Here is a 22,831-nt window from a genome sequence, read left to right as displayed (position 1 = left end):
TGGGAACTCCCGAAGTCAACTTTCTAACTGTTCACAATGCATGAACTGACTTGAACGCCAAAGTAGTGACAGCGAGAGTATTAAGGTCAAGGTCGGGGAAATTGGGGGAATCCCTACTAATACGCATGCGCACGTTTCTATCAACATGGCAGTCAACGAAAATGGCAAGGCACGTGTGCCGCTCAAAAAGAAAGTAGACACAGAGGGGCGTTCTGCGCCTTTTTCAGATGGTGAAATTGCTGTACTCTTGACAGAAGTGTTTTACGAAAGAACGGTTATTCTGTCCAAATTTCAGAACAGTCTAACTGTTAAACATAAAGACGCTGTCTGGTCCAAAATTGCCAAAGAAGTGTCGCTCTCTCTCTCTCTCTCTCTCTCTCTCTCTCTCTTACGACACGCACACACAGACAAACGTACACTCATGCACATACTGACACTATGACACAAGTGACACTGACGGCACACATAAACACACACACACACCACACACACACACGCGCGCGCTCGCGCGCACACATATACACACACACACGCACCCATACACGCACGCACACAGTCACAAACAAATAACCACACACACTCACTCTCTCTCACTTTCTCTCATTCTCTCTCAATCTACACTCATACACACACTGAAACTATGATGACACAAGTGACACCACACACACACACACACCCACACACACACATACACACACACACACACACACACACACACACATACTCACCGTACACACACATATACACACGCGCGTACAGTTGAAAGTCAAGACATGATATGATTTTTTCAAAGCATAGGAAGGTTTCTTTTGCAAATGAATAAAATTAACACAGAGGCAAAACCCGGTTTTTGCAGCCGGAATGCAATTGCGGAGGCTTAAAAAGGAAAAGATTAATAAAAAATATATAGCTCCCGGCGGAACTTGAACCCGGAGCAAATGAACGAGAGTCCGGAACCGTTACCACTGCACTATGTTACTCGTGTAGAATAGAGGCATGATGAAAAAAGGCATTCTGAGTTATTCAGTCGTGCTGGTTTGAAAGCTCGCTACCTTCGCCGAATGACTCGAGCACGTTTTTTTCGGTCAGTAACTGTTCGAACTGTCGCTTTTGAGTCACTCTGTTTTAAGCATTTCACCTAAATTAAACAAGAATGTCACAGTCCGTGTCTATGGTGCAAGGTAGGAGACCGTCTCATTGTAGCCAAGTTACGACAGTTGCTCGATTGACGCATTTCACGTCTTCGATATTGTGTCTGAGATAATTTCCCAATGAGCTGCCTTTAAAAACGGAATGTCCTGCAATTGTAGTATGCGCTGGAGGTTTCTTTTGGATGGGTAAGGACCCTTGAGATGCGATATCGTCGTATAATTATGTCAAGCGAGAGGCCCTTGACATTGGAAGTGGGAACTTCGAAAGCAAAGTTGCCAGCTACTCGGTATGCACGAGCTAAATTGAACGCCGAAGTAGTGGCTTCGAGAGTTCTGAGGTCAAGGTCGAGAAAATTGGGGGAATCCCAATTAGTGCGCATGCGTTTGTAAACGGTAGGCTTGGTGACCAGAAGAAACAAATCTCATCGCGAGTTCGTAAATGGGCAAACGTTGATCGCGCTGTAGCTTTTACTATAATTGTTGTTTTTAACTGGTTGAACGAAAGCTGTGATAATTGTCCTTAAATAGAATGACTGTCTATAATAATGATTTCGTTGACCAGAATGTTGGGGACAATAAAAAAAAGGTTGTTTATGTGGTAGCGAAGTCGGTTAACTTAAAACTCTTTTTGTAGTGTTTTTTTTAATGATTGTGTATCGGTAAAACTGCTGGACAAAAATAGTTTGGTCAGAGCGAATGTTTGTGTTACTGGTAAATTTAAAAAGGCAGAACTCCATTTTTTGGGAATCAAGATATAAGGTGTAGTGAAAAGAAGATAAGTTCAGCGAATTTCATATTATTTGAGAAAATGTGTGTCCGAATTTTTAAAACAGAAAAATTGTTGTACTTAGGTGTTTGTAAATTACGTTTGTCCTCGTTAATTGTGAAGAGGATGTATGTTTATATAAAGTTCAAAGTCAAGATTGGAAGTTTTGTAGCCTACGTGCGTGTGTGCATGTGTATTAGACATAATACATAGACATAGAACACTTTATTATCTCAATTACGATAAACTCGGGTGTGGTGAATCACAATAAACAGCATAAAACGTAAGAACATGAATAAATATCAAGGCGCAAATATAGTCAGCTCATCATAGTGTGGGGAGTGGGTACACACACACACACACACACACACATACACACACACACACACACACACACACCGTCGAACACACACATAACGTCGAACACACACACACACACACACACACACACACACACACACACACACACACACACACACACACACACCGTCGAACACACACACACCATCGAACACACACATAACATCGAAAACACACACACACACACACAAACACACACACACAAACACACACACTCACAAACACACACACACACACAAACACACACACAAAAACACACACACACACATAAACACACACAAACACACACACACACACACAAGCACACACACACACACACACACACACACACATACACACACACACACACACACGGCACGCGCGAACACGCAAACAAACGTATGAAGGAACAGACGCACAATTATACCCGCACGCACGCACACACAGGCAGACAGGCACTCGCACAAATACATACACACACACACACACACACACACACACACACACACACACACACACACACACACACACACACACAGATAAAGCAATGACAAAAAAAATAGCAGAAACTTACACTTCAACACTCGAACACACACACACACACACACACGCACACAAACACACGCACGCACGCACACAGACACACACAAACACACACACACACACACACACTCACACATCGCCGCCCATTTTCATAGAAACACAGTAACCCCCTCGTATAAGCGGGAATGAAAGAGTGGTGGCCAATGACCCAGAACAAACAAAAGTCAAAGCTGGCAACTCAGGTTTGTATTCAGGGAAATTTGCACGAAATGCATGCAGAAGATACGACTTTTCCCTCTATTTTCTCTCTTTGGGAGCGTCAGCTCGGTTTGACATGAAAAACTGAAGAAAAGCCCTGCCTTTTTGCACTGAGAAACTGTGGAAGTAGCGTGTTTACTACTGGGTCTGGCTGTAGTACATTTACCCTCATTTACTTCCTCGTTAGCTTCCAAAGTAAACTCTTTTTTCGTCCCATGCATGCGAAAGTGAGGATGTACTTCCGATGTCACTCAAAACTTTAGAAGTAGTCGCAAAATACCCTGAGTTACTTCCTCGCTTTGCTTCGAGGTAAACCCTTTTTCCGGCCCATGCATACGAAAGTGAGGCAAGTACTTCCGATGTCACTCAAAACTTCGGGAGTTGTCGCGAACTTCCCCCATAAGCATACGGGCCCAGACATGTCACGTACGGACACATTTGCTGGGCACGGAGTGTTTTCCTTCTTTAAACGGACACCTGCAAAACGTGGACGCGGACACTCATTTTCGGTCCCAACAGCAGGTCATATACCTCCAATGTACGACAGACCATCGTTAAATTTTCACCACAACAAAATCGATAACAGAGCAGTCCGGCTCTTGGTACAAAGATCACAGCCGCAATGGCGTGATGACAGTCACTGATAACTTGAGTGCCCGTGTACCCATCAGGAGGGGGGGGGGGGGGGGTAGTTTTGGTCAGGAGTGGAGTACATGCGAAGATGCCAACATGAAACTGCACTGAGCTCTTTATTCTTGTCTGTTGGACGTAAACAACAGAAACCACAGTCGATAAAGGTCCTGAGCGAAAGAGAGTGAAAAACCGGCCACAGTTCTCAGCATCGTGTGTCTGTGTGTAACCTCTTTCATTGACAAGATACTCTTGTTTCCCCTCAGCCTTGACCAGTGAGTCGGTTGCCTAATCTATGAACCCTTCAGTTGTTTTGCTTTGTCAAAAGTTACGACACAGTCAACTGGGTTTTGCTCTGTCCACAGTCCCCAACAGTACATGGCTGGAGGGAGTGAGAGAGAAGGAGGGGGGGGGGTGGGGGGTGGAGGGGTAGCTGGCTAAACTCTGTGGGTATCCGGTGTCACTGCATGTCAGCAGGAAGAGCATTGGAGAGAAATAGAGAGGTGTACTCTTCCACACAATTTCCAAGCATCAGTCACGGCTTGGTGTAGGCATTAGTGAGGGAGAGTGGGAGCTGTGTTATGTACACTGAAGAATGAAAAGTCACTGGTTGATTTTGAATTGGTCCCTTCTGTTTTTGTCATTAAAGAAACTACTTTAGTACTAAGAGCTGTATGCAAATACCTCTCATCTACCTCAAATACCTCACCCCTTGATGACAAGAAAAAAATAAATTACATGATTATGACATGCAGCTCTATCTGCTGCTATTTATTCAAACTGGTTTTCAAGCTTATTCTTGCAAAGCATCTGCACAGGCTCCTCTGTGCTGTGTTTGTGTGGCTGCTTTCGTATGTCAGTGCATGGTGAGTGTGTTCACTACCTTGAGGATTTATTTTATCTCTTCTTTTCAACACTTTTCATACAAATCATTTTTACAGAACGTTTAAAGAAGTATTAGGAGTTTATTGTTATTGTTTAGTAGCCACAAGAAGTGATTAGCATAGACTCAATCCTGTTGTTTGTGTGTCTCTGTGTGAGTGTATGGGGGAGGGGGTGGTGTGGTCACCCCTCCGTGACCGGACACCTGCATGGCCCAAGGGTGTCCGTTCATGAGAGGGACTGCTGTATGTTTTTTGGTTGATTTTGAATTGGTCCCTTCTGTTTTTGTCAGGTCAATTTTGGGGGTACCCTTATTTGCGCAGCGGTCACATGGTCCCTATTAAAGAAATCTTGGATCGGGAAGGTGTGCCAAGATAGTCAAGTGGAAGGCCTTAAATTGCATAGAAATTTGAATGAAATGGTATGGGAATGATATTGCTTTAAGGTAGTGACTATATCCACGGGTCCGTGCCTCTAGTCCCCCATGCTATATCCACGTCAGTGACGTCATTTCCGCGGAATCTCGGAATCGTTCGGAATCACTCGGCAGTCGAAGCCTCGCGTTGACACTCGGGACTCTTGGCGCCATATTGTTGAGATGGAGGAGGAGGAAGAATCAATTTGTGTTGCAATTTGTTTTCATAAAATAACAGACCCTGTGTTGGGTCTTGTAACAATAAAGAGAAGTAACTGAATTCACAAACTCATTGCTGAACGACCGCTTGATCTTCTTAGATTTTAAGAGAGCAAAAAATGGTGAATTCAAAATCATGGGAGTACTGTGGACAGTTGTGACTTATGGAGTTCAGCCCCTCAGCACCAATCTAGCGAATAGGGAAGACCAATACATCATTCTTCATCTTCCGGTTGGTAGCTTTAGTCCACACGTTGACAACATTCACTTAAACATTTGAACAATCGACACATGCTTCACACTGCATCAAAAATCACCTCAAACTAGGAAAGTGCAAATCCCGAATAAACATGCAAGTTCAGGTGAGGTTCGTATTAAGAGGGGGGGGGGGGGGGGGGGCTGCAATGTTGCAATGTCACCACAGAGAACGCTGTATACTGCTCATAAAGTCTAAACATGGAATTATGACATTGATATTTTACAGCTGACGTCCTAGTCATGTCTGTTAAGTGCCGAACCGAAAGCAGGAAAATATTGGGCAAGAGTAGCGTCCCTTGTCAGTGACGTGGATTTAGCATGGGGGACTCGAGGCACGGACCCGTGGATGTAGCCACAGCCTTGCTTTAAATGGGGTGTGAAAATTGTCGTAATAATTTTTTTGTTAAGTTTGATCGATCATGTTAGTTCTTTGCTATAAATATATGAACACATCGTTTCTTTCATTTAGTACTAAGAGCTGTATGCAAATACCTCTCATCTAACTGGACCCTTGATGATAAATAAAGAACCCAATGATCTACTCACTTTCCCAGAGATCAAATTATGCATGTATAATTCACACTGGATGGTCACTGCTTCGAAACAGCCTCTGTCATTATTTACATTTAGTCAAGTTTTGACTAAATGTTTTAACGTAGAGGGGGGAATCGAGATGAGGGTCGTGGTGTATGTGTGTGTGTGTGTCTGTCTGTCTGTCTATCTGTCTGTGTGTGTGTGTAGAGCGATTCAGACCAAACTACTGGACCGATCTTTATGAAATTTGACATGCGAGTTCCTGGGAATGATATTCCCGGACGTTTTTTTAATTTTTTTGATAAATGTCTTTGATGACGTCATATCCGGCTTTTCGTGAAAGTTGAGGCGGCACTGTCACGCTCTCATTTTTCAACCAAATTGGTTGAAATTTTGGTCAAGTAATCTCCGACGAAGCCCGGACTTCGGTTTTGCATTTCAGCTTGGTGGCTTAAAAATTAATTAATGACTTTGATCATTAAAAATCTGAAAATTGTAAAAAAAAATATTTTTTTTATAAAACGATCCAAATTTACGTTCATCTTATTCTCCATCATTTTCTGATTCCAAAAACATAATATGTTATATTTGGATTTAAAACAAGCTCTGAAAATTAAAAATATAAAAATTATTATCAAAATTAAATTTTCGAAATCAATTTAAAAACACTTTCATCTTATTCCTTGTCGGTTCCTGATTCCAAAAACATATAGATATGATATGTTTGGATTAAAAACACGCTCAGAAAGTTAAAACGAAGAGAGGTACAGAAAAGCGTGCTATCCTTCTCAGCGCAACTACTACCCCGCTCTTCTTGTCAATTTCACTGCCTTTGCCATGAGCGGTGGACTGACGATGCTACGAGTATACGGTCTTGCTGCGTTGCATTGCGTTCAGTTTCATTCTGTGAGTTCGACAGCTACTTGACTAAATGTTGTATTTTCGCCTTACGCGACTTGTTTCTTTTTTTCGATAAATACCTTTGATGACGTCATATCCGGCTTTTTGTAAAAGTTGAGGCGGCACTGTCACACCCTCATTTTTCAATCAAATTGATTGAAATTTTGGCCCAGCAATCTTCGACGAAGGCCGGACTTCGGTATTGCATTTCAGCTTGGTGGCTTAAAAATTAATTAATGACTTTGGTCATTAAAAATCTGAAAATTGTAAAAAAAAACATTTTTTTTTAAAACGATCCAAATTTACGTTTATTGTATTCTTCATCATTTTCTGATTCCAAAAACATATAAATATGTTATATTCGGATTAAAAACAAGCTCTGAAAATTAAAAATATAAAAATTATTATTAAAATAAAATTTCCGAAATCGATTTAAAAATAATTTCATCTTATTCCTTGTGGGTTCCTGATTCCAAAAACATATAGATGTGATATGTTTGGATTAAAAACACGCTCAGAAAGTTAAAAAGAATAGAGATAAAGAAAAGCGTGCTATCCTTCTCAGCGCAACTACTACCCCGCTCTTCTTGTCAATTTCACTGCCTGTGCATCGAGCGGTGGACTGACGATGCTACGAGTATACGCTCTTGCTGTAAAAATGCAGTGAGTTCAGTTTCATTCTGTTAGTTCGACAGCTTGACTAAATGTTGTAATTTCGCCTTACGCGACTTGTCTGTTCTTCTTTTTGTTTTGTTTTCAGGGTGTTGTGTATGTGTTCTACGACTACGCAAACAAGCAGTCTGCTGCCTTTGCCAACTATACGTCAAGTTCCGCTAAACCAAGAAGCTATCGCATCGTGACACGCTACTCAAACAAAACCGTAAGAAGGATATATTTTGCTTACACCAGCTGTAATGCCTGTCATTAACTAGGCAAAGACAACTACGCGAAGTATACTTTGCTGCACAGAGATTTAGCACTGAGTTTTTGATAAAAAGACTTTGCGAGTCTTTGCATAGCTGACGTGGGGCTCAATTAAGGACATGCTTAACAGTGTGTACTGTACATTTAGAAATGGAGTCAGAAAGGTTAAGTGCATCCACCACTAATTGAATAGTGTGCATGCACAGATGTACTGACACAAGAATGTTTAAACTGATGAAACCACTGCCAGTTACAATTTGTGAACCCCTTCGATAAAATCCACGAGTTACAGTGGTACATTTTTTACCAACTGTGAGTGTTAGATGGTGTTCATGCATGCAAACTGTCAGAAAGGCAGATGAATGATGTATGTTGCAAAGCTGGTAATTGGTTATGTCAGTATGAATAATGATCAATGTTCCCAGACCATTAGAAGAATAGAGATCTGGATTGAAATTATGTAAAGGTCCTAATGTTCTGGCGACAAAAACACACTACAGTCAAAAAACATTGTACAGTCAACATGTTAAAACTATCGAAAAATCGACCTACCAGGGGTCCGAGCTATGAGTCCGAAGACGGAGGCTGAGAACAAGACTGATGATTATGTAACAAGGAGTGTTTGACGGTTTCAGTGTGCCAGCTGTTCCAGCGGCAAGCTGTACGTTGTCGACCTCAAGACTGACAAGTGCTACACCAAGAAACTGGACAGGCCTTTCCGCAAGGCTTGCATACCAGGTACCTCTCATTTACTGTGCTTACAGTTATACAGATAAGCTCAAGACATTTGATCAGAGGTAACATTTGTGTACCCCACCTGTAAACCTTTGTTGAATAGCAGAAGGAAGAAGGTGTAGACAATGGTGGTGAAAGCAGTGTGAGCCTGACGCCAGTCATGTGCAGAGTGGGCTGTGGGCATGAATTCTGCCCATGCAGGCAGTGTGAGCCTGACGCCAGTCATGTGCAGAGTGGGCTGTGGGCATGAATTCTGCCCATGCAGGCAGTGTGAGCCTGACGCCAGTCATGTGCAGAGTGGGCTGTGGGCATGAATTCTGCCCATGCAGGCAGTGTGAGCCTGACGCCAGTCATGTGCAGAGTGGGCTGTGGGCATGAATTCTGCCCATGCAGGCAGTGTGAGCCTGACGCCAGTCATGTGCAGAGTGAGCTGTGGGCATGAATTCTGCCCATGCAGGCTGTGTCCAGCAGGCTGCTTGACAGCGCTCATCAACTCACTCCCTCACCACCTCTCTTACATCGTGGAAGGGTGTGGAGCAAGGGGTGCGTGCACAAGTGACAGCAACTGTTCAGCCATGAGCATTTGATGGTTTACACACACACTCCACAAAACAACACACACATGTGTCTGAATACACATATTTTGTCTTGGCCAGCCCAAAATCAATTTGGTCAATAAAATTAGTAATTATTTTGGTTCTTGTAAAAAAAAAGTCTTTTTTATGATTTGGAGGATGTTGAGCATGTTTTTATATTTACCAGTAAAGTATTAGCGTTTTGAATTCTGCTTTGTTCCTGTATCAATCTTCCTGCTGTGTTTCCTTGTAATTCTTTGTTTATTAATTGATCCACAGCTTATTTTACTAATTGATACAGTAGTTATTCTTGTGCAAAAGAGTGGCATCATATTCAAGTTTTATATATTATCTTACAGGGGCTCACATCCATGAGATGTGGCATAGGACAAATGTCATGGACAATGCATAAGTGACAGGACATTTGTCCTGAAAAAAAAATCAATAGGACATTTTTTTCGCAACAAAACGTAAATTTAATTAAACTTGACTAGTTTCTTGTCACAAAGGTAACTTGCCTGTTTGCTGACATTTCGTGCAAAACATCAGTTGCTTCTTTGGGTCGTGCGACACCCACGGGAATGAAGTCGGCCAGCTTCTTCTTCTTCTGGGTTCGTGGGCTGAAACTCCCACGTACACTCGTGTTTTTTGCACGAGTGGAATTTTATGTGTACAGCAGACTTCCACTAACTTGCGTTCCACTAAATCGCGAATTCGGCTATATCGCCGAGACCTCTTGGACCCCGAAAAAAACAGGACCGACTTTTTTTTAAATTTTATTATTTTTTTTTTTACAAAATTAGTCACGTAAAGGCCAAAAAATAGTACAGATCATGAAAAAAGTTTCTGTCATAACCACGCTATCTCTCTCTGGGTCCGATGGCCTTTCATCATGCAGTAAATTGTCATTTCATCTTATCAGTCTCTCTCTCTTTCTCTCCCTCAGTCTCTCCAAATAGTGTTCTACGTGTGTGTGTGTTTTCAGGTTGTGTACATTACGGGTTGATCGAGACCTGCGAACAAAAGAAAAACAAACCTTTCACGCACACGTGCCCCACTCAGTCAAGAACTTTCATGCCACGATCGGTATCGTCAAATTGGCCACGTGCCTATAGCCGTCGCGATATAACCTTCGTGGTTGAAAACGACGTTAAACACCAAATAAAGAAAGAACGTGCCTATAGAGGTTAAGTGTCTGACCAGTCAGTATGGCCAGTCAGGCGTGCAGTTGAACACTCGAGTCCAGGTAATTGCGATCTCTGCTAGACGGTCCGGGTGGCCACAGGTGCCAATCAAGTGCTTAAACTGCGCTTCAGTCTTCTGCAATCTAGTCAGGCATGCAATTTAACACTCGAGTCCCGCTAATCCCGATCTCAGCTAGAAGCCCCGGATTTTCTACAGGCGCCATGAAGTGCTTCAGCTTCTTGCGTTTCCAAACGAAATAAAATAATGTGGTAATTCACCATGGCTTGCGTTCTGTTCATTGTCAGTTAGTGTGTGTGCAGCAGTGAGTCGCTATACGCGTACAGTGTACGTCTGTGTCTGTCTGTGTCTGAATTTAACTAGTAAGTTTGTGATGACGTATGAGTCGGAGAAAAAAGAAAAGAAATCGTCATCTGCTGATAAAAGAAAACGTGTCATCGCAGTTAATCTCTTGAGAACTTAGTTGCCAACAGAAGCGTCACACTAGTCTTGCGAGAAACACAGTAACACATACCATAGACCTATATTACAATATATAAATATAGGTCCCTGCACATACACATGAACATTGTAGCACAACCACATGCCAGGCATGCGTGCGCACACGCACGCACATACACACATGCACGCACACACACACATGCATTCACACGGTAAACGCACAGGCGCCAACATGACGCTCACAGGCTTTTTGTGACCAACAAGGGAAATAACCGCGTTTTTCTCTGACTCAGAAGAGAACGCGGTTTCTTCCCTTTAATTGGACCTATCGCGATCAAAAATCTTAAGACCCCAAAGACCGCGAGTTAGTGGAAGTCTGCTGTATGACCGTTTTTTACCCGCCATTTAGGCAGCCATACGCCGTTTTTGGAGGAAGCATGCTGGGTATTTTCGTGTTTCTATAACCCACCGAACTCTGACATGGATTATAGGATCTTTTTCGTGCGCACTTGGTCTTGTGCTTGCGTGTACACACGGGGGTGTTCGGACACCGAGGAGAGTCTGCACACAAAGTTGACTCTGAGAAATAAATCTCTCGCCGAACGTGGGGACGAACTCACGCTGACAGCGGCCAACTGGATACAAATCCAGCGCGCTACCGACTGAGCTACATCCCCGCCGTCGGCCAGCTTGAAACGAAGCCACGGGGTGGGGGAGGGGGTAACGTCTTTCTTCCGCGCCGAAGTTTCACTTTCTAGAGCGACCGTTTCATCTGGCTCTGGCTGCTCAGAGCTAGGCCGGAGGGAGCTCAGTTTCAGTGATACTTGCCGCTGATGAGGGCAGAGATTTGAAGCACAGTACCCGGCGAAAGAAACGCAACTCATTCGCGCTCGCTGTTGCAAGTGATTTTTCGTCATTTTCAAATTGTCGTAACATATGAATCAGATGAAGTACATCAAAAAGGAAGACAGATTTGTGGAGGATATTTTACTGGCTGTACAGTGTACGTAGTGCATATTATTTAATCGTTTTCTTTTTACATTTAGTCAAGAAACTACTGGACCGATCTTCATGAAGTTTAACATGAGAGTTCCTGGGTATGATATCCCCAGATTGTTTAACATATTTTTGATAAATGTCTTTGAAGACGTCATATCCGGCTTTTTGTGAAAAATGAGGCAAGCACTGTCACGCCCTCATTTTTCAACCAAATCGGTTGAAATTTTGTTCAAGTAATCTTCGACGAAGCCCGGACTTTGGTATTGCATTTCAGCTTGGAGGATTAAAAACTAGTTAATTAGTTTGCTTATTAAAGTTGTCATTAAAATCAACTTTTCACTAACAGATTTAAAAATGATTGCATCGTATTCCTCATTAAATATCATATTCTTACTCCGAATCACATTAGCATTGAGTCACCTGAGATGCTTATCACTGAAAAACGCTTACCCGGCTAAAGAATTTAAAGGGAAGCAACCCCATCACCAAAACGAAAGTGAAAGTAGCTTTGGTAATGGGCCAGCACACCGGGAGTTACCTCCCATACGGGTGTGTGCCACGTCACTTCCTCTAGGAACACGTGCCTATTCTCATACGTCTTTTTCACCTCGGAGAGGACGGTTCACTTTTTGACGCTCTGTGGCTGACCTTGCGTGTTTGAGTGACACCCGCCGGCCACGTTACCCAGCTTTTCTGCTCGCCTTGCCTACAGTTTGGTGAGCTCGTTCCCGTTTGTTGTTGGTTGTTTGCGCTGTTTTCGTTACTGTACGTTGTCCGTTTTTTGCGGACTTGTGTGTCAGTGACTTGCGTGTTTCGCCATTTTGTTGTGTGAGTTAGTTAGCTAACTCGTGTGACTTTGCTAGTAGCTCTGCGTGCCCTCTTTCTGTTTGGGCAAGTGTAGCTTTAGTATTTTGTTGACGCGTAAGCGTGTGTGTTTACTGTGTTTTCAGTCGTTTAGACTTACGTTTCAGTAAATCTTTTTCACTTTGCCACGTGTTGTTGACTAACGTGTCAGTGTCTTGCGTGTCGCCATTTTGTTGTGTGAGTTAGTTTTCTAGCTCGTGTGACTTTGTTTGTAGCTCTCCGTGCCTCTGCTTTTTGTGGGGCAAGTTTAGCTATAGTATTTTGTTAACGCATTAGTGCGTGTGTTTACTGAGTTTTCCAGTCGTTTAGACTTATGTTTCAGTAAATATTTTCGCGTTGCCACGTGTTGTTGTCAACATGTCTGATTCAGACAAGCGCCGTGGCAAGTCGGACCCCAAGGGGAAAATTAAGCTGTGCACTGGTGAGGTCCCAGGGTATCCGTCTGCGGGCTTATCTGGACGACTGGCTCATCATGAACCAGTCCCAGAGCGGCTGTTCGCAGGATACCCTGACGGTTCTTCGAGAATCCAACTCGTTGGGGTTCTCGATCAACCGGGTAAAGTCGGAGCTGACCCCGTCACAGACATTCACTTATCTGGGGATGTCTTTCGACACGGTCGCTTGGACTGTCCAGCCTTCTCAGAGAAGGGTGGACAAGCTCCAAGCTCAGATTCGCTCCACTTTACCTCTCCTGATGGCTTCCATCCGCTCGCTCGCCTCCATCTTGGGGCAGATGGAGTCTATGGCTCTTCTGGTTTCACTGGGCCGGGTCCACAAACGTCCGCTTCAGTTCGCGCTGAAGCCGTTTGTGGACTCTCCTCTGGTGGACTGGGACGCCCTCATCCCTTTGCAGGGATGGTTCCAGTCTGCGACCCTTCCGTGGTTGGACACGGAGTGGGTCTGCAGAGGTGTTCCGATCGTCGTGCCCCTCCCCGACCTGGACCTCTTTACAGATGCGTCCAGGGAGGGTTGGGGGGCACATACAGATCTTCAGACTACTTCCGGTCTGTGGACGACGGAGCAGTCCTTGTGGCACATCAACTTGTTGGAGCTAGAGGCAGTTGCTCTAGCTCTGGCCAAGTTTCTGCCCTCCCTGTACGCCAAACATGTTCGTCTGTTTACAGACAACATGACAGTGGCGGCGTACATCAACAAGCAGGGAGGCTCGCGGTCCCCGTCTCTCTCGGAGAGGGCTTGCGAGATCCTGGTGTGGTGCTTTCAGCATCATATCACGATCTCGGCCAGGTACCTTCCAGGGAGGCTGAACACTTTGGCGGATGTGCTCAGTCGTTCCGGTACAGTGCTTCAGTCGGAGTGGACGATCACTCACGGGGCACTGCTTCGCCTTTGGGCCCAGGTCCAAAAGCCTCTGGTGGACCTTTTTGCCACAAGGTACTCAAAGAGGCTTCCGGTGTTCGTCTCGCCATTCCCGGACCCTCAGGCATGGCGAGTGAACGCTCTGGACTTTCCCTGGACGGGTCTGGAGGCGTACGCCTTTCCTCCCTTTCCGTTACTCAGCCGAGTAATCCGGAAAGCGGAGATGGAGGAGCCGGCCCTTCTTCTTCTGGTCGCTCCTCTGTGGCCGTCGCAGGTCTGGTTTCCAGATCTTCTTCGGCTCGCCCAAGGGCCCCCCATTCCTCTCGCACTCGTGCGAGGGGAACTAGTGCAGCCCCGAACAGGCATTCCACACGAGGAGCCCAGTCTTCTGAAGCTTCACGTGTGGAAGTTGTTCGGGACTCGCTGAAGCGCTCTGGGGCGTCGTCTTTGACTCTGGACTTGGTGGCTCGCTCGCATAGAGCGTCCACCTCTTCAGTTTATGCTTCCCACTGGAAGGCATGGACTGCCTGGTGTTCAGCTAGAGGGGTGAGTTCGGTGGCTCCGCGCTCTATTCAGGTCGCTAACCACCTCTCTTTCATGTCTTCACAGGGCGCCTCAGTCTCCTCGTTGAGGGTCCGGCGCTCCGCTATCTCGGCGACTCTTAAGCAGATTGGTCGTTCTGTTCGAGTCGGGGGCGTTATAGCTGCAGTCATTAAAGGGGCTGCTCTTAAGGAAGCTAAAGCTCGTTTGCCCGCTCCCAAGTGGGACTTGTTTTTAATCCTGGAATTCCTTCGTTCTGCGGATTTTGAGCCTTTAAGCGAGGCCAGTCTGTTCAATGTCACTCGCAAAGCGCTGTTTCTCCTTTTGTTGGCTACGGCCCGACGGGGTAGCGAGGTCCACGCCCTGTCGGGTCAGCCTGGGGATATCTCCTTTGAGCCGGACGGTTCCGCATCTTTGCGTTTCCGGCCTGATTTCCTGGCCAAGAATCAGTCTCCGGGGCAGGCCTCTCCGCTGGTTAGAGTTAAGGCTCTGACCAGCGCGTTGGCCCCGGATGACCCCGATTCGGTCAATTGCCCTGTGAGGGCACTTCGTCTGTACTTAGCCCGGACTCAGCCGATTCGGTCTAGTTCTCAGAAGTTGTTGTTTATCTCTCTCCTTACTAGGCGCGAGAAAGATTTGTCGAAGGTAACGTTGGCCCGGTGGGTGTCCTCGCTCATCAAGCAGGCTTATGAGTGGAGTCGCACAAAGAGGGGGGGGGTTATGCCCTCCTTGCCACTTGACTCGGCCCGAGCCCATGAAACGAGGGCGTGGGCATCCTCTCTGGCAGTTCTGCGCTCCAGACGTCTAGAGGAGGTGCTGACAACTGCGTATTGGCGTTCCGAAGATGTTTTCATAAACTTTTATCTTCGGGACGTCACAGCTCTTCGACAGGATGGCTCCAGAGGCCTTCCAGCGCTCATAGCAGCAGGCCAGTTCCTGTCCAGAACTTGATGGTGAGTTTTGATTCATTTCTAGCCCACCGCCTTGTTGATGTTATCTGCTAATGTGATTCGGAGTAAGAATATGATATTTAATGGAAAATTTCCTAAATAAATTTTCATTTAATTAATATACTTACCCGAATCACATACTGTATTCCCTCCCACCTGCCCCGCTTATGGTTTTAAGATTTTTTAAAGCCGTATGAGAATAGGCACATGTTCCTAGAGGAAGTGACGTGGCACACACCCGTATGGGAGGTAACTCCCGGTGTGCTGGCCCATTACCAAAGCTACTTTCACTTTCGTTTTGGTGATGGGGTTGCTTCCCTTTAAATTCTTTAGCCGGGTAAGCGTTTTTCAGTGATAAGCATCTCAGGTGACTCAATGCTAATGTGATTCGGGTAAGTATATTAATTAAATGAAAATTTATTTAGGAAATTTTCCAATATCTCCTGAATTCAAAAATATATACATATTCTGATGGACACATGGGGGAATTCGGGGGCTGTGATCGGATGGTCTCACATATCCCTTTTCCGATCATCAAAGCATTATGCTACGGAAGTCGGCCATTTTTGCCAATATCCAAAAGCATATTGGCAATAACAAAGACGCATGGTTACGGTTTCTTCCACGTGTATAAAGTACATGCATACCTTGGCAGGTTTGTTTCTGTGACTAGTCGACAGACGATGCCATTTGCTTTGTGTGTGTTTTTGTTGTTGCTTACCGTACATGACATACATTACGTGTAAAATCCAGTTCTTTAACAGGCAACAAACCTTGCAAATTTCCAGAAGCTGCAATCTGAAGCGACATATCTCTGATTCTAGCAGACGATCTCTCCAATGTTTAACACAAAATCAGCAAACTCTCCCGTCACATAGAACGTCCATTGTATAGTGCAATGTTGAAATGAAGTTACCGGTCTGAAACATTTAGTCGTTTCTTCTGAGACAATCCTTGTTCTGTTATCATCTACAGATTTACCGCAGTCTTCACCACGCGAATTCCCAACAGAAGTCAGACTTTCGAACATACAATCTACGTAGGCAAGCATGATACGTCATGACGTCATATGATTCCTAGCATATTGACGTAATGCTAAACATCCGGTTATCTCGAGTTTTCTCCGTAATACATGTCCGTGGGTTTTTCAATGTTCGGTTATTTCCGTGGCTTCATGCGGAAAGGGAACCGTCGTCTGCAATCAACAACATGGACCATTCTGGTACTTGTTGCTGACAAAAACATGATTTTAACACAGAATTTAATGTCAGAATAGCTATATAAACGCTATTGTGTTTTCATCGTAGCAATAGGGTCCGATATTTAGACTCGAACAAGTATAATGCGACTCGTCTTCAACTCGTCAGCATTGTACTTGTCTCGTCTAAATATCGGGCCCTATTGCTACGCTGAAAACACAATAGCTGTTAATGTTATGTTTACTCTAAAAATGTGCTCAGAATTACAGAAAATAGGTTAAGTAAATACTCGGTCTTTGGGGGGTGGTTAGTCGAGACTATCTTGATATAGTCTCGGCGATGCGGGTTTTTAGGTGTTAATCTGTTACTTTGATGCCGACAGCTTGACTAAATGTTTTTATATCGCTTCACGCGACTTGTTTTACCTTTTCATAAACTGTGTTATACAGGGTAGGGGTCAAGCGAGTCGTAATTGCAGGCGAACGTGTCACTTTGACATGCTACAAAAATCGTAAAAATGCATATTTTACAACCAGGTGAAGACAGTTGTGGAGGAAATTCATTTCTCAACATGATCATATGGTTTGAGTTATTCGCAAAATCGTAACATAATTAGAAAAATGAACATAAATCACTTAGATCGTGTTAAAAAAGGTTGTTTGGGGAAACGTTTTATCGCATGGAATCGACGTTATGATTTGTTTTAAAATCAGATGCTTTTTGTGACCACGTGTCTGTTCTACACGAACATGCTATAATTAGAAGAAAAAAATCCTGCGCTGTTTATAAAAAAAATGTTTAACCAATGACCTGTTACCCCCCCTCGCGGGTTAGGGGGAAGAATTTACCCGATGCTCCCCAGCATGTCGTAAGAGGCGACTAACGGATTCTGTTTCTCCTTTGACCCTTGTTAAGTGTTTCTTGTATAGAATTAGTCAATTTTTGTAAAGATTTTAGTCAAGTAAGAAATGTTAAGTCCTTTGTACTGGAAACTTGCATTCTCCCAGTAAGGTAATATATTGTACTACGTTGCAAGCCCCTGGAGCAAATTTTTGATTAGTGCTTTTGTGAACAAGAAACAATTGACAAGTGGCTCTATCCCATCTCCCCCCTTTCCCCATCGTGATTCGTAAGAAAGTACATTGTACTATGAAGCCAAACGCATAAGTCCCCCCTCCCTTAACACATTCATACACACTCATAAACACAAATGCACACACAGACACATAGATACACACTCACACATGAATAAACAGACAAACGAACAAACGAAGTCCCTAAGATGCGCAGGTCTGCTTCGCAGTGCTGAAATAGACGCCCACTGTCACTTTGAAGATCGCTGTACCAAACTGCGATAATGTTACGCTTTGACGAATAATTCTAATGAAATGATCATGTTGAGCAATGATTTTCCTCCACATTTGTCTTGACCTTGTTGAAAAATATGCATTTTTACGAATTTTGTAGCGTGTCGAAGTGACACATTTGCCTGAAGCAGCTTATCCCCAACAACCCTTTTTAACACCGTCTAAGTGATTTATGTTCATTTTTCTAATTATGTTACGGTTTTGCAAATAACTCAAATCATATGATCATGTTGAGAAATGAATTTCCTCCACAACTGTCTTTACCTGGTTGAAAAATATGTATTTTTACGATTTTTGTAGAATGTCAAAGTGACTCGTTCGCCTGCAATAACGACTCGCTTGACCCCTACCCTGTATAACACAGTTTATGAACAAATAAAACAATAAAACGATTAAATAATATCACTAATCGTACAGCCAGTAAAATATCCTCCACAAATCTGTCTTCCTTTTTGATGTACCTTATCTGGTTCATATTTTACGACAAATTGAAAATGACGAAAAATCACTTGCAACAGTGGCCGCGAATGAGTTGCGTTTCTTTCGCCGGGTACTTTACAAATGCTTCTGGCCTTTTTCTGGCACCAATTTTTGTTTCGACGACATGTTGCTTTTTCTGAGAAAATAACCGCGAAGGGAGGCAACTGTCAACTGGTTTGCGACCCTTGGAAGCTCTTCTCTATAAAAAGCACATAAAGCCTCCCCAAGTTTCATCTGCTTGGAGAGAAACATCGCTTCGCAAAATCGATAAAATAGCAAATCAAACTACTGTAAATTAGAAAGTACTGACAATGTCCGGATCAAATGAAAACATAATCGGACAATGATCACTTTGTGACAAAAACAATTTTTTGCATGTAAAATGTATAGGACAATTGGAAAAAATATCCGTGTATGTCCGATGTCTGATGTGGATGTACCCCCTGCGGGTTAGGGGGAAGAATTTACCCGATGCTCCCCAGCATGTCGTAAGAGGCGACTAACGGATTCTGTTTCTCCTTTTACCCTTGTTAAGTGTTTCTTGTATAGAATATAGTCAATTTTTGTAAAGATTTTAGTCAAGCAGTATGTTAAGTCCTTTGTACTGGAAACTTGCATTCTCCCAGTAAGGTAATATATTGTACTACGTTGCAAGCCCCTGGAGCAAATTTTTGATTAGTGCTTTTGTGAACAAGAAACAATTGACAAGTGGCTCTATCCCATCTTCCCCCTTTCCCCGTCGCGATATAACCTTCGTGGTTGAAAACGACGTTAAACACCAAATAAAGAAAGAAAGATGATGTGGATGTGAGCCCCTGATCTTATAAATCAACATGTTTTGCCCTACTTTCATTTTTATCTCTCTCCTGACTTCATATAACATATTTTTAAAAAAGGTCATGTCACTTTGTCTTACGGGTGGGGATGTAGCTCAGTCGGTAGCGCGCTGGATTTGTATCCAGTTGGCTGCTGTCAGCGTGAGTTCGTCCCCACGTTCGGCGAGAGATTTATTTCTCAGAGTCAACTTTGTGTGCAGACTCTCCTTGGTGTCCGAACACCCCCGTGTGTACACGCAAGCACAAGACCAAGTGCGCACGAAAAAGATCCTGTAATCCATGTCAGAGTTCGGTGGGTTATAGAAACACGAAAATACCCAGCATGCTTCCTCCGAAAACGGCGTATGGCTGCCTAAATGGCGGGGTAAAAAACGGTCATACATGTAAAATTCCACTCGTGCAAAAAACACGAGTGTACGTGGGAGTGTGAGCCCACGAACGCAGAAGAAGAAGACAGAAAAAGACTTTGTCTTACTTTTTCTAATAGATGGACTAAAATCAATTTCTGTTTTGCCAAAACAGGTAGGGAGTAGGGGTAGTTGAAGCATCACAGTTCAAAATGTAGTACATTAAGGGGTGTTCATAGTTTAAAGGCACAGTAAGCCTCCCGTAAACCATCACAGATACTGTCAGGCTTTTACACACAGTACAAACACCCTTCCATTTGAACGCTCACATCCTGGCTGCTTTCCGTCGAGAGTGAGACATTTTCAAAGAATTTATTTTCGTGGGCCGTCTGTTCTACAATCAGGCGCCTCGTTTTGGCGCTAGAACTAACTTTTAAAATCTAAATAATAAATTGACAGCTTGTAACACAAACATTCTTAAATCATAAAAGATTTTTTATTTCATCAAGACAAGATCAGTACAATTCGAAGTTTTGAAAGTTTTAAAAAAGCAGGGTCACGAAAGGTTGTGTCTCAAAGCAGACGATTTTTCTGCATTAAAGCGCTCCCTTTCTTTGAAGCCAGCCGCCGCTGCCAAGTTGGTGTGACTCGCAGCCATTTGTTGCGTTTTAGAATCAGAGGTACACAATAACGTGCTATTGCAGATACAGCCAGTCGCATTGAAATCACAAACTGACGACTAAATTGTGAAAAAAAAGAAAGTGGATCACACGGGTTCACGATGGCTCAGGGGTTAGATAAACCACGAAATCTGGTGTGTGGTTTACGAGAGCTAAATAGCAATGCAAACGAACTGTTTCATTTAATGCTATTGTAGATCAGACGGTCCACGAAAATAAATTCTTTGAACATTTCTCACTCTTGATCGACGGAAAGCGGCCAGGATGTTCCTGTTCGGTGAGCGTTCAAATGGAAGGGTGTTTGTACTGTGTGTAAAAGCCTGACCGTATCTGTGATGGTTTACTATGCCCAGTCAGGACGTGGGGGTTGAGGCGGCCACCCATTTTTAGAAATAAATTAGGTAACACCCTCATTTCTTTTGGGCTTTGGAGACAGTCACAAGTGAATAAATACTACAAGTTCATATCGCTGTTCATTGGCTCTATCAACGCCCGTTTTTTTTAACCGCTTGCTTCCCTTTATATAATAAACCATAGATTATCATCCTCCTGAACAAAATCATTTGCTCAAAAAGCCACGTGGAATGTATGTTTGCAGTTCAACTTTCTATTTTCACACCTAGGAATCATGTGCCTGGTTGGCAAGGTGGTACACGTAGTACGTTTGCTCCCAGTCCTGGTGTTCTCGAGTTCGAGTCCCGTAATTAAAATTTTGTAAAACCTTGTTATTTGTTCTTCTTTTCTGAACTCTATATTCTTGCATTTATTCCAAAGGTTTTGAGTCATGTATTGAAAATCGAATATAGTGCGTAACTGCCTTTGAACAGCTTTCTCAGAATCCCGTATTCTATTTTTAGAGAAAAGGTCAAAGGGCATATGTATCACCCGCGTGTCGACTGATAGTAATGATAGTTGAGCACTTCTAGTTTAAATGCGCTTCTGATACGGTATATAATTGTGGTGTTGTTGTTCTATGCTCGGGTGGTTGTTGAATGCTTCTCAGTCAAACTGGTCACACGCAATAAAAGGGAGTCGAGCAAGCGAAGTCAGTTCTTGGTGTTTACTTCACAAAGGTTTCCGCTCGACTGCTGAGCTCTTTCTCGAGTCTCGCGGTCTCACGTGATCATACATTGCCACGCGTCTTATTAGTGCAAAAGCCCCAAACAACCCAACAGGCGCGCAACATCAACAATGCAATAGACAGTCATCGTCTCACATACACCCCCCGGGACATGCAACGGCGTCCCGCCGTTGACCAAGTGTCATCAACGACAAAATATTATAAGTCAATTTGCACAAACAATTCTTAAAGACAAAACGTAAGGCAAAACCACACAGACAAATCGTAAGGTGCATCAATGGGAAGCCATACTATATCCAAAAATATAAACTGTGCACAACACTCGCCAAAACATAGGGTGCCAAATGACAACATATCTACACACTGAAAACCATCACACTGAAACCCAAGTTGCGAAAAAGATCCCCAGTCAATTTCATTTAAGCCTTTCGTTTAGGCTAAAATGTTACTCTCTAAAATGTCCGTCGTGGCCAAATACATTCACCCTTTTCGTTACAACCACCCAAAAACAACGAACATACACCACAAAAAAAAAATATAATAATAAAAAAAATAAAAAAAATTTCAGGAAATAATGTACATGTCCGAAATTTGTCCTATGGCAGCAACTTTTTCTTTATCTTTTCCCTGCATACAAAAACACCCAAGCACACCTAAGAGTGTCTTGAACATACCATCAAAATTAAACTGCAGTCACAAAACAATGACTGTAGCCTTGACTACGCACTGATTTCATTGCAGCATCAAATCTTGGAAAAAACAAACAAAAACATCTCATCAAAACTAAACTGCAATCACAAAACAATGTAGCCTTGACTACGCATTGATTTCATTGCAGCATCAAATCTTGAGAAAACACAAAAACATACCATCAAAATTAAACTGCAATCACAAAACAATGTAGCCTTGACTACGCATTGCTTTCATTGCAGCAGCAAATCTTGGAGAAACACAAAAACATACAATCAAAATTAAACTGCAATCGCAAAACAATGTAGCCTTGACTACGCATTGACTTTCATTGCAGCAGCAAATCTTGAAAAACACAACCAAAAAAACTAAAACAAGTTCAGCCCAAAACAACACAATGCACAACAAAACACTAACAGGTTATCTCCCTTTGATCACACCATGTTGCTTCACCATTGACCAATCGGACAAGCACAACCAATTTCCAGAAAGAAAAAAAACAAAACAAAGAATCCGGTATAAAACTGATCTTAAAAATGTATCCATTATTCCTTTGTCCTTTCCTACAATTGACTGCAGCAACCACTGACAATTTCAGCCTTGACTGAACACTGTCCTTTACTACAAGTCTAATTGGAAATGTTATCTCCCTTTACACAAAGCACAAATACGTAAAAATTTTACAAACGTTAAATTTTCGGTTTCTGC

General features: G+C 43.3%; 1 protein-coding gene and 1 long non-coding RNA gene across 2 annotated transcripts in view; both read left to right on the top strand.

Annotated features, from left to right (window-relative positions):
- The window catches only part of LOC138950937 (uncharacterized), a 160,050-nt gene that overhangs the window by 49,687 nt on the left and 87,532 nt on the right, over nt 1–22,831 (top strand). The window lies entirely within an intron of this gene.
- Nucleotides 1–22,831, top strand: part of LOC138950931 (ependymin-related protein 1-like) — a 44,215-nt gene that overhangs the window by 3,162 nt on the left and 18,222 nt on the right. Inside the window, exons 2-3 of the mRNA XM_070322649.1 lie at nt 7,656–7,775; nt 8,455–8,557. Coding sequence (XP_070178750.1) covers nt 7,656–7,775; nt 8,455–8,557 — 223 coding nt within the window. The remainder of the gene's footprint in view (nt 1–7,655; nt 7,776–8,454; nt 8,558–22,831) is intronic.

The sequence above is a fragment of the Littorina saxatilis genome, linkage group LG16 (assembly GCF_037325665.1).
Source record: "Littorina saxatilis isolate snail1 linkage group LG16, US_GU_Lsax_2.0, whole genome shotgun sequence".
NCBI classification, from domain to species: Eukaryota; Metazoa; Mollusca; class Gastropoda; order Littorinimorpha; family Littorinidae; genus Littorina; species Littorina saxatilis.
Note: the sequence above shows the minus strand (reverse complement) of the source record. Positions and strands in the feature narration are given on the sequence as shown.